Source organism: Mustela nivalis, assembly GCF_964662115.1.
Source record: "Mustela nivalis genome assembly, chromosome: 15".
NCBI classification, from domain to species: Eukaryota; Metazoa; Chordata; class Mammalia; order Carnivora; family Mustelidae; genus Mustela; species Mustela nivalis.
Genome location: NC_139034.1, coordinates 4,827,278 through 4,840,572, shown reverse-complemented (window position 1 = coordinate 4,840,572; position 13,295 = coordinate 4,827,278). Strand labels below are relative to the sequence as shown.

General features: G+C 34.6%; 1 protein-coding gene across 2 annotated transcripts in view; it reads left to right on the top strand.

The window, feature by feature from the left end:
* The window catches only part of ZDHHC20 (zDHHC palmitoyltransferase 20), a 70,791-nt gene extending 58,611 nt beyond the window's left edge, over positions 1-12,180 (top strand). The window contains exons 9-13 of one of the 2 annotated variants that reach the window (XM_082701684.1): positions 846-972; positions 4,133-4,222; positions 5,640-5,755; positions 7,248-7,325; positions 8,653-12,180. In XM_082701684.1, the coding sequence (XP_082557810.1) occupies positions 846-972; positions 4,133-4,222; positions 5,640-5,755; positions 7,248-7,285 (371 nt within the window). In that variant the 3' untranslated portion in view covers positions 7,286-7,325; positions 8,653-12,180. The remainder of the gene's footprint in view (positions 1-845; positions 973-4,132; positions 4,223-5,639; positions 5,756-7,247; positions 7,326-8,652) is intronic. The other variant, XM_082701685.1, reaches the window with a different exon arrangement.
* The last annotated feature ends 1,115 nt before the right edge of the window (positions 12,181-13,295 follow it).

The following is a 13,295-nucleotide window of genomic DNA, read 5'->3' as shown; positions in this document are numbered from 1 at the left end:
TTGATAAAATAAATTGTATTCTTAAGTAAAGAAAAAACCTTTTTCTTGTGAAATGTGTATTTTTTTCTAGCCCCCACTCAGCATCACTTAATAGCCAAACTTGAAATAATGGTCTTTGGTCACCATCTGCTTCTTTATCTTTTATTTTTTGTTCAAGATCATGCTCACATACTACCACCCCCATTCACACATGTATATCACAGTGTCGTTTTATTAGAATTTGTTAGATTGTGGGTTCTTTAGTAAGAATTTCATCTCATTTATCTTTGGATCTCAAACACCTGGTACTGTGCCATTAGGCACATAGTAAGAATTTCATTAAGTAATAAATGAGTGAGTTGCAAGAGCTAGCATATCTTTTTAAAAAGGTGAGATATAGTGAACACACTTCAGTAGATTTTTAGTAATATTAGATAATTGTTTTCACATTTTCATTTTATAAAGGTGATGAAATACTCAGAGGTGGTATTTTTCCCCAAATAAGTTTCAGAAATTTATCTTTTAATTATTATAATTATCTTTTTAAAATTATATTTATATAATTTTGATATCAAAAATATAAAGTGGGCACCTGGGTGGCTCAGTGGGTTAAGCCTCTGCCTTCAGCTCAGGTCATAATCCCAGGATCCTGGGATCAAGGCCCGCATCAGATTCTTTGCTCATCAGGAACCCTGCCCCCCCCCCCTGCCTGCCTCTTTGCTTACTTGTGATCTCTCTCTCACTGTCAAATAAATTTAAAAAGTCTTTTTAAAAAAAAGATATAAAGCAAGAAAATTGCTGCTTTCCATCCTCATATAATTTTTAAGTAGATTAACTCTTTTTTTTAATATATGTACATACAACAGAATCATTCCGCTCCGCCACATTTTCATATGGACCTGATGGAAATGGTTTTTCTCTTGGATGCAGTAAAAATTGGAGACAAGTCTTTGGTGATGAAAAGAAATACTGGCTACTTCCAATATTTTCGAGGTAATGTACAAAATGCAGGTCTCAGAAATTACAGAATCTGTGATAGTCTGCCTCTCTGGTTAAATGGCTTAAGATTCAGAGAATACAGTATATAATGACATCTTATGAGCCTTGAGAATGAAAACTCAGAATGTCTTATTTTTCATGTTTTTTATTAAACTCTCCCAAAAAGAGTTTGGGCATACATTTGAATGGAAAATAGGAAAAAAAAGGTGATCCTAAAAATAACAATCATTTTTTTTCCTTCAAGATGAAAATAAGTTGTTTGAAATAGAGAATCATAAGACTTTATACTTATTAGCTATATCTTCAAAGATTCTATCACAATTATGTATTCTGTTGTGTCTTAAAAGAAGACCCAACACATAATGCAAAATGTAAATGAAAGTATATCCTTGAGATGATTCAGTTTCCTTTTCTCCCAAATTCCCAGCCATCATAGGCCATCTATATCCAAAGTCATTACAGGAAAGTAAAAACTATTTGAAATTCAAGTGACATATTTATAAATGTTACAGGATTTTTCCCTCTTGTTTAGCTGTATTTCCTGTATTTTTGTGTGAACATAACATTTTGCTTTCCTTTTGAAAGACATTTTTGCTTAGCATATAATTCTAGATACTGCTTCACTGGCTTCTGGGTTACATTTTTTCTCACAAGTTTGCAGTCATTCTTTTTTTACTCCATATGTAATGTGTCTTATTTTCACACAGTGCTTTTAAGATGCGCTTTTTAGCACTAGTTTAATGCAATTTGATTATGACGTGCCTTGCTATAAAGTTTTCTTTATGTTTCTTATGCTTGGAATTGGTTGAGCTTCTTGGAACTGCAATTTTATAACTTTCATCAAATTTGGAAAGTATTTTAACCATTATTTCTTTAAATACTTATTCTGTCATCCCCATCCCCCTTCCCCATTACTGTAGAGACTCCAGTTACATGTATATTAGTATACTTGAAGTTCTACCACAGATCCCTGATACACTGTCCATTTTTTTGTTCAGTCTTTTTTCTGTGTTTCATTTGATAGATCCTATTGTGGTACATTTAAGCGCATCAGTCTCTCTCTTTTTTTTTTTTAAGATTTATTTATTTATTTGACAGAGAGAGATCACAAGTAGGCAGAGAAGCAGGCAGAGAAAGAGGCAGAAGCAGGCTCCTGCTGAGCACAGAGCCAGACGTGGGGCTCGTTCCCAGGACCCTGGGATCATGACCTGAGCCGAAAACAGAGGCTTTAACCCACTGAGCCACCCAGGAGCCCCTAAGCTCATCAGTTTCTTCTGTGTACTTTATCATCTCCTGTATTACAAGGTTTTTCCGCACTGACTAGATAGACCACAGACTAGTATTTTCTAAAATTATTTTCTCTAAACCAAGATTTCAATATTGACTGGTTTGGCTTTGGTTTTTTTCCTCTTTCTTTAAAGATGTTGTTCCATTGGGCGCCTGAGTGGCTCAGTGGGTTAAGCCGCTGCCTTCGGCTCAGGTCATGATCTCAGGGTCCTGGGATTGAGTCCTGCATCGGGCTCTCTGCTCAGCGGGAGCCTGCTTCCTCCTCTCTCTCTCTCTGCCTGCCTCTCTGCCTACTTGTGATCTGTCAAATAAATAAATAAAATCTCTAAAAAAAAGATGTTCCATTAACTTCTGGCTTGCATTGTTTTTTGTTTTTTGTTTTTATTTTTTTATTTTTTATAAACATATATTTTTATCCCCAGGGGTACAGGTCTGTGAATTGCCAGGTTTGCACACTTCACAGCACTCACCAAAGCACATTGGCTTGCATTGTTTTTGACAAGACTCAGCCTCACTCTTATCTGTATTCCAGTGTTTGTAAATTAATATGTCTTTTTTTTTTTTTTTTGCCCTTTGGCTACTTTTAAGATTTTATCTTTATCACCAATATTAAGCCATTAGATAATGATGGTTTTGGGTATGGTTTCTTTGTGTTTATCCTCTCTGGAGTTCATTAGGCTTCTTGGATCTGTGAATTTATAGTTTTCATCACATTTGAATAATTTTCATGCTCTCCCTCCACTGGTTTTTGGGGCATTCTTAAATATACATTTGTTTAACTGCTTGATTGTGATCCACAGGTCATTGCTGTTCTTTGCTCCCCAGGCCCCATCCTTCTTCTCTGTCTGCTAAGTTTGGATAGTTTCTGTTGCTATGTCTGTTTAAGTTCACTGACCCTTTCTTTTATGATGTCTGCTCTGCTGTTAAGCTCATCCAGTGAATTTTCATTTCAGATCTTGTATTTTTTAACTCTAGAAGTTCAATTTGGTTCTTTTTTATATCTTACATTTCTCTTCTCATATCCATTTTTTTCCGGTTAGTTCACAGACATATTTACAGTCACTATTTTAAAGTATTTGCTGGGGCGCCTGTGTGGTTCAGTGGGTTAAAGCCTCTCTGCATTTGGCTCAGGTCATGATCCTAGGGTCCTGGGATCGACCCCCACATCAGGCTCTCTGTTCAGCAGGGAGACTGCTTCCCTTCCTCTCTCTCTGCCTGCCTCTCTGCATACTTGTGATCTCTATCTGTCAAATAAATAAAATCTTAAAAAAACTTTTTAAAAAGGTATTTGCTTCAAATTTTCATAGTCAATTCTAATTCTTTTCTATTATCTATTTTTTTCTTAGTTGTGAACCACATTTTCCTGCTACTTTTCATACAAGTAATTTTTTTAAAAGATTTTATTTATTTATTTGACAGAGATCACAAGTAGGCAGAGAGAGAGGAAGGGAAGCAGGCTCCCTGCTGAGCAGAGAGCCCGATGTGGGGCTCAATCCCAGGACCCTAGGATCATGACCTGAGCCGAAGGCAGCAGCTTTAACCCACTGAGTCACCCAGGTGCCTCCATACAAGTAATTTTTTATTATATGGTAGACATTTTAAATTCTGTGTATTAAATTTTGCTCTCTTGGCATCTGGGTGGCTCAGAAAGATATTTTTTTAAATAAATGTAAATTATAAGAGAAGACAGCTTATTTCTTCAGCGAGGCTAGTAACCCTAAAGAATTTTAAGAATTATTCTCTGAAATGACAGATTATGATAATTTCTTTATACTATGTTTTTGAAGAAGAATGGTTGTTGAATTTGATCACCTTGATTTAAGTTAATATGATTTAAATTTATTATTGATATTTTTTCATTTTGCAGCTTGGGTGATGGTTGCAGTTTTCCAACTCGCCTTGTGGGGATGGATCCAGAACAAGCTTCTGTTACAAATCAAAATGAATATCCTAGAAGGTGTGCTTCTTATCATTAAGTTTTTCATTATTCATCATAAAACAAACTGTGTGTATGTGCCATACATACATATCTGGTAAATACAGTAGTAATTCGTAAGTCAACATAGATAAGGAAAGAGAAATTCTATGTAAAATGTTTTTTAACTGAGAGCTAATATGTGTGGGTACCTAATATGCTTAGTATAACCATACTTATTATCTTCCAAACCAGAACACTTGGAGAATAAGAAAGAGAATGCTTGCTTTTTAATAGTCGAACAAGGACAAATACATGTAACTGGAAATGTCTGGGCAAGCCAGGAAACACGGCTATCCTAACTATGCTACATCTTTCTAGAAACTAAGACATTCTTTCAAGATACAATTCTTGGTTTATATCAGCTATATTTTTTCAAAGAAATTAGTCATACTATCTACCATTATATCTTGATAAACAAATTTAAACCGCAGTGTAAAAATAATAGGGAGGATTTTAAAAATATTAATGTAAAATTTTTTCTCATTCATTCATCTTAGAGGATACTTTTTCAGTATTTGCATGGTAAGCAAACCAATTCAAAAATTCAAAGAAATTTGAATTTTAAATGAAATTTTAAAGAAGTCAAAAAGATAAAAGTGAAATAGTCAAAATTTATTTAGGACAGAAATAAATTGTGGGGGAGGAGGGGTTATAAATTCCAAGACAGTCTATTAGTATCAGAACATAGACCTTCAAACCTACAGTCTTAGGACCTTAAAACTCTTAACATTTATTGTGCATCTGAACAAGTCACTTAAACTGTGTGAGACTCGGTTTCACTCGGTTTCCAGCTCTATAAAATGAAAATAACCATGCCTACCTCCAAGGGTTATTGTGTTGACATAATGTGTTTAAAGCACTTAGCACAGTATCTGACCCAAAGTAAGTACACAGGAAATACTAGTTCCCTTTTCCTTCTTCTGCTCCTCCATTCCTTCCCTCCCTGGATCTCTTAGCAAGAAAAGTAAGTCTACGCTAAATCACTAAATCATTTTTTCCCCTTAGATCTAAACTGCAGAGGTAGAAAGCAGAAAACTTGGGAAATGACAGGTAATTTTTTTGTCCTGGCCACAGATATAGATCCTCACCTTGTGCTACCTTACAGCTCTTGATTAACATATTTTAAAAGTTTCACACCGGCCTCTGAAGCTTTTTTCTTTTGTCTAATTGTTTTCATTGGCACTGCTGGAATATAGATTCTTGGGTTTAGAGAGCCATTCAGTTGGGGGGGTTGGGGGCATATTTTTTTTTTGAAGATAGAGTTTTTTTAGAGTGCTGAGATCTCATGAGTTGCCCTCACATATTTAGGAAAAGGAATACTAATTTGCTGCTTATTAATTAAGTATCCCTGATTGAGCATTAAACTGTTTACTAAATTATTTCTTCCTTTTTTCAGTATTGGCTCAAATCAACCCTTTCCTATCAAACCACTTAGTGAATCAAAAAACCGATTGTTGGACAGTGAATCTCAATGGATAGAGAATGGATCTGAAGAAGGCACTGTCAGATCAGGTAATACTTGTCATTTGAAAACAGTGTTTTTTCTGGTTAAAATGAAGATCAACCAGGGGCGCCTGGGTGGCTCAGTGGGTAAAGCCGCTGCTTTCGGCTCAGGTCATGATCTCAGGGTCCTGGGATCAAGTCCCGCATCGGGCTCTCTGCTCGGCAGGAAGCCTGCTTCCCTCTCTCTCTCTGCCTGCCTCTCCATCTACTTGTGATTTCTCTCTGTCAAATAAATACATAAAATCTTTAAAAAAAAAAAAAAAAAAGAAGATCAACCAGATTTAACAAGTATGTAAAAATCAAAACAGCATATTTTAAAATACTAAGATATGGGGCACCTGTGTGGCTTAGTGGGATAAAGCCTCTGCTTTCAGCTCAGGTCATGATCCCAGGGTCCTAGGACCGAGCCCCACATTGGACTCTCTGCTCAGCGGGGAGCCTGCTTCCTCCTCTCTCTCTGCCTGCCTCTCTGCCTACTTATAATCTCTGTCAAATAAATAAATTAAAAATCTTTAAAAAAATACTAAGATATGTGACAGTTTTTAAGAAAATACCTTACAAATGGGGTATCAGTGTTTATTGGTACCTTTTATGGAGAAGGAGGTTTGAATCAGGAAGTATAGTGGCTCTTGCTGTGTTTTGTTCTGTTGAGAGTTGGGATTTTCTTTTGTTACCCAGCCGCATACTTCTTTACCTCAGATATAGAAAGTTCTTTTGGCATTCTCTATTCTGAATAACATTTGAACAAGATTAATCTTTAGTGTCTTAACTTTTACTTTTTTTAAAAATAATTTTTGAAATGTATTGTAGTCTTTGCTGCTTCAATATAAAAAGAGTGTACCAAATATATTTTAACCTTTTCTTGATGACTCAATCTTTTCATGAATGAATTGTGGATGCATTGTAGAACAGTTGATAAGTCAGAGATGGTCTTTCAGACCAGATTGTGTTTATAACATAGCCTGGCCACCTAACAAGCATTATAGCCTAAAATATATGCATGGTGGTTTTCAACAGTACTAATAATAACATTGTCATCATCTTGTACTGAGGGAAAATGTTTGGACATTCTGATCATTTGGTGCCAACTTGAGGAAATACTTTAAAACTTACTGTGGGAATTTCTGATTTTTTTTTCTTTTTTTGGCTTTTAGCAGCACTTAAATTATTCTCTTGAATTGGTATCATTAGAATCTTCGTTAGGATCATTAGAACCCTTGTAGGTCAAGGGAAAAATTCATTTCATGGGCCTTGTAATTATTGCTGCTGAACATCTTTAAAAGCCAATGGACATTTTTACAAATATAAGCATAAAACCAGACTTTCAGCTTTTAGCACTGCTTTACTTCTGGGTTCTCCAAGAGGATAAATGCTTGACACCATAAACCTATTTAGTGCTTACATAAAAGTTGCTTTTACTGTAATCTTCAATTTTACCAATTAGCCAGAAACTTAATACTTCTCTTTTTTTGTCCTGTCATATATAATTATGTGCTTACAGGGACAAATAACCATGTTACAGTGGCAATAGAAAATTGAGTACCACTTGTTCATAACTAACCATTTGAATAAGAGCAAGGTAAGACAGTATAAAGGTAATTTTCCTTGAACAAATGCAGTTATTTGCATATTTTGTAATCTCAGAACAATTCACAGATCTTTTTTTTTTTTTTTACTCTTTTAATTATATCAGCAAAATTAGGTAGTTCAGAAGAGATTGGAACGTAATAGCTGCTTAAATCCCATTTTTCTAACCACTCCTGGTGCAGTCTTTGTAAATATGTATTGGTAGATCAATGAGGAAACCAAAAGCCGATTTGGGTTGATATGTGGACAACTATGTAGACAACTAATCTTTTCAGTAAACAGTGTCTTGTTAATTAGTTTAAAAAAGAAGAGTGATTAATTGGGCTGCAGAAAAGACTGAAGAGGTTTACCTATAGAACTTGTTTGGAAAAGACACAATGAAAGATAAGTTTACTGGACCCAGCCACACTGATGAGCTGTTCTCAATCTGGGTAGCCCTGAGACAATAGCCAGAGGAAATTAATTTAAATAGCAATCAAGGACATTCCAGACAGATTAAACATAAACTGTAGTATCTGCAGTAAGAGTAATGTAACTAAGTTGAATTCTGAGGGATGTAGTGAATTCTCTGTCTCTTCTGATGCTTAGCTCAGTGACTCAGTAGCATTTTAGGCAGCTATTAGATTTTTTGAAATCTTCTTTATAATGTGTATTGGTTACCTTTTGTTCCATAACAAATTACCACAATCTTAGCAACTTAAGACAACATCCAATTATTACCTCAGTTTCTCTGTGTTAGGAGTTCATTTTTATCAAAGAGCCCATGTCCAAAGTAACAGCCAGAGGCTAAAGCCTAGACTGAATCAGAGCTCTCAGTGGGGACTTGTGTCAGGCTGGACTCTGAAGATGAGTGGTGATTTATCATGTGGTGTTCATGCCAGCCAAAACTGTGGCTGCGGTATAGCCCTGGTTCTAGAATTCTCCATGCAATATAGCCCTAGTCCTAGGGTAATGTCTGATGGATGCTCCACAACCTGTAAGTGTTGCTGTGGGTAATTCCCCATATCCTACAGCAGTCTTACAAAGAGGTAAATAAGGTATCTCCTCAGCTCATGTCCAAGTTAACATTAAAGGATAACTGTAAGAATCTACCTCTTTTAAAATGCTCTCTTGATTGCTTCAGAGGAACAAAGAGATATCACTCACTGTTCATAAAAATCTTCGTTATTATTACAATATTAGTAGTTTTAAAATATTTATTCCATCTCGTTATGTTAGCAGCTTTGTACCTTAGTGCACAGAACTATTTAATATACCTTTATTTTCAGAAATATAAAATCAAATTTTAACCAATAACTCAACTGTTTCTGGTTTTATAGGTTTATAAAAACATACTATGGACTGATATTTTCAGTTTTATTTGAAAGAAAATGATCAATGGAATGAAATAACTGAAGTATAAGAGAAGATATATTTTTTAAAAAGGAAGCCTTTGTACAGATCGCCGGATCCACAGAAGCACTACCCCAGCGCAGAAAGATGCCTTAATCTTAAATATACCCATTTGTGCTACATCAACTTACTGCTACAAAAGTGACTTAATTTTACTCTGGAAATAACACCCACCTGTTATGAGATGCTACACTATGAGCTATCAAGTCACATGTTAACAGAGTATATGTATTTTTTTGACATCTGAGTTACATAATTAAGAGTTGTTTCTTTGTATTCATATAAAGTTTCACTCTTGAAACACAAGCTGAAAAGTTATCTTAAGTACATGTAGGGCAGTATAGTGGCTGAAGGTGAATAATAATATCTATTTACTGTTGCTTATACTGTGTAAGGAAAAGAAAATAACTTTTTTATTGGGTGTTGCTGATTTATAATTACTGTTTTATACTTTTCAACATTTATAATAAAGTTTTTTATTGTTGGCTATAAGATAACACTCAGAAAGATTCAGATATCTAAATATAATTATTTAAAACATGGAGCACATTTGTATGATTCATTGATGGCTTAGTTCTAAGCATTAATATAACCATGTAATGTAGTGTTGTGCCCGAGGCTTAAAGGAAACTTGGCAGTATAGGAAACATTTTTGGTTCTCGCTGCATTTAAATTACTTTTCTGTTGAACTTTAATGGGTATTTTTTTTGGTCAGGGAGTCACAAAGGCACATGTGCTATAGAAATATTGGACACAGAATAGTGGCAGTGGCTAGAAGAAAAGTAAAGAGGAAGATAGGCAGGTATTGTAAGCTGTTAAAAATTATTTATGGCTCCAAGGTATTGGCCCCAACATGCTATTGACTTTCAAATGACAATTTAGGTGATTACTAGAAATTACTTTGAAACTTTTTACAGTATTCCAGTAACAGCTTAAACAGTGACTGAAAGGCAGTTTGAACTAGGGTAAAACTGCTTAATGAAAGAAATTCTAACCTAATCAGTCATTTAAGACTTCCAGTCTGAGCAGTGGATTCCACTCTTAACACACAAAATTTTAAATCTGACTTTCTAAACACCAGCCCCTTTCTGCCTGGTAGACCTAGATCTCCTTTTTCTTTTGAAATGTTATCTAAGTGACAGAAATTGTTGCATTAATTTTAAAGGCAAATGCTGTATTCTATAAAGGAGAAGCCAGGTAGAAATATTACTCCTCACATATCCTGTTTCGTCAAATATACACAAACTAAAATGATTGATTGCTTCCAACATCGGGTAGAGATAAATCTTAACCAGTATCTATAAATATCAGCCGTTACAATTTCCCTATCTGTAAAATGGAATTGGGGGGAAAGCATGTTATGCATGAGTTGGACTAGATGACCTCTCGCATTCTTTGATTCCTAATTTTGCAAAATTAACCTTACATTTCATTCATCCAACAAATATTTTTGGAGTATCTTCTGTATGCCAAACATATGCTAGGGATAGTGCTATGATTTCCTAATGTAGCATGTATTTTATACTCAGCTATTCCAGGTATTAGTTCAGAGGATTTGTCTAATTCTGTTGGCCGTACTAATACTAGATTTTAAAAGGAAGTTATGTGGGGTTTTTTTTCCTTTTGAACCAAAGGAATGAGTTAGCTTTGAAAATATAGTTTGGAATACTATTATTATGATTCTTCTATCTTTATTTCAACTTTGTCATCCCAATAATCTTGACTCTAGAACTGAGAGTTAAGGGATAACAAAATATCACTTCATTTTGGCATTTTGTGTATTATAAGGAAATTGTGAATGTTTAAACCTACTTGACTACTTTCAGAATTATTCTCCTAGTACTTTTTGTGAGCATTTTTACATTTAGATCAAAGGATTTTCATGCATTTTCATGATTAACAATTGAGGAAACATAAATTTCCCCTTTAACCTATCCAGGCACTTTTGTGGTGGTGTATCTTTCTCTTTTAAGTTGTATTTCACCATCATCTTTAATAGCACAGCAAACACCTTTTCAGAAATTTTCACTTGAAGCCTTTTGCTTTAGTCACCTTTGCTTTAATTTATAGCCAACATTTTGCCACATTCTAAATATTTGGCTGATTTATTCATACATATTACTGGTCATTCAGCAAGAGCCTACAAGCTGCATGGGAGTCAGGGCAAGGCTGCCTCTTTGGTATTTGAACTGATATTGATTTGTTCTATCAACTCTTTGGGGGGGGAATGGTCAAAATGAAAGCCTTCAAAATGTATTAGTGCTATCTTTGGTCCATCAAACACTTGAATAGTTGTGGTGTGATATTTAAGGAAAATAAAGTTGAATTTCAGGTCTTGCCATTGCCATTAAAGACAAAGTCAACAGGAGTCTTGGTTTTACCTGGGTTGAGATTTACTTGCATATTCAGTACCTGGGGCATCTGACCAATATCACTTTGCCAAACCAAAGAGCAGCTGCAGTACAGTAGTTATTAAACATAAACATGTTTACAGAGTTTAATTCCATCTTTACATGTGGATGATTTTTAAAAACCTTTTTACCATATTAAATGGTTTTGATCCAATGTGTCATAGGTGAATTTAATTGTAAGGTTAGTTTAAATCAAATATGCAGTGTTTACTTGAATTTTAATTCCTTTAGAAGATTTTGACTATGTTTACAGGATTGTTCAAGTTAAAGATTATCAGACACATGAGATGTCCATTCAGTAATCTTTAAAGCAAATGTGTAGTAAGGGCTTAGTGTTAGGATCTGTGTATTTGGGGCACTGAATAGACAGTGACTTACAAATATGTTTTGCTTATGTTTTGTTCTAGGACTAGCACTGCTATCAATGGAAACTATTTTTCAAATAACTAATCTGTTATTAAGAAATTATCATATTTTTGCATTTCAGCCAAAATAAAGAACCATATCTGATAATTTCTAAGACATAGATAATATGTAAGCCTGAAATCCATGTGTTTCTTATGATCTGAACTGTATTTTCCAATATAAATTAAAAATGCAATATAGATTCAGAAAGGTCCATATTTTTCTAATGACTTCACTCTATATTATTTTGTTGAGTTGCATAAAGGCAAGGAATCGTATTTGTATTAAAAAATTAAGAAAGCTATTAGTCAAGTTTATTATATTTGTACATGACTGCAGATGAGGCTATGCCCATTTAAAAGAAAAGATGGACACTATTTTAAATTAATCTTTAATATGTTTTTATAGAAACAAATTTGAAATACAGTTTATTTTGGTTGTCTTTACTTATCAAGTACTGTAAGTCCTGTATTTGTTTCTAATAAGTATAATCCTGGACCATGACTTAATGTTAACTCTTTGCCTTTTGGATGGCCTAATCTACATTAACATGAAGGCTGAACATTTTTTAACTTTTTTTTCAAAAATCATAATAATGATTTACTTTATTAATAAACAAAATAAAGTCCTGAAAGAACAGGTTTGTTGTTGTTGTTGTTGTTGCTGTTGTTGTTATAAAGTGGTATTTACCAAATGAGAGAATAACTATTATTTTGGTCATGTTGCAAATTTGGTAAAGTAGTGTTTAGAGAATTAGCTAATAATTTGGGAGTAACCACATCTAAGACAGGTACTATTTGAGTGCAGCGATGTTTTAGTTTACATAGGCGAGGTATAGATTGCTTTATTCAAAAGATTTTAAATTTGCTTTTACTGAACATAAGTTGATTTTCAATTCAAAAGTCACTTTAGGATTGTAAGTACCTTTGAAACCCTATTAAGCATTGTTGAATTGTGGCTGTCAAAATGCTGAATAATGGGTTTTATCTTGTGTAGAATTCTTTTTGACATTTCTGTTATAATTCCCTTCCCAGTCAACAAAGTTTTGATATTTGAGGCTGCTGAATGAAACAGGAAGGCTCTGAGAGCTAGGATTCCCAGTTTTTAGACTAGCAAAATTTCAAAACACTCGCAGGAACCAGTATAGATGAAGCAACCTTTATGTTTTTTTGTGGGGGGGGGGGACGGAGGGGAATTTAGAGCAATATGTTTGGGGTAGGAAGGAAAATAGACCATTAACTGGCCAGATGGCCATTTTGACACCCAAAGCACTAATGACATCATGCTAGCTTTACTTTTCTCACTTCTCATAAGCTAACTTCTCAGAAGCATTCTGGAAAATTGACTGATGTTGGCCTCTTTTATCTATCTTACAGTCATGCATCCCAGAATCTAGAGGGATGAGAACTAACAGTTTTTTCCGTGTAACAGGTTTTAATGAATGTTTTAACACTCCTGTGAAGTTAACCTCATTTTCTTTAACCCCTCCATATCAGTGCCTTCCATCTGAAACAGAGGATTTAAGTGCCATTTCCACTCCTTAATCTACCATCTGTTGTTCTTCAAGCAAGAATGTTACCTCCCAGCCCATTCACCAGTAAGGTAATCTTTTCATCCAGGATTTCCAATCCAGTAGCGTGCTTCCATCACACTTCCCCATGACTCCAAACCAAGTTATTAGGGCTCTGTGCTGCCTGAAGAACTATACTACCATTACTAATTTAGCCATATATTGGTCACACATGCTTTCAAGA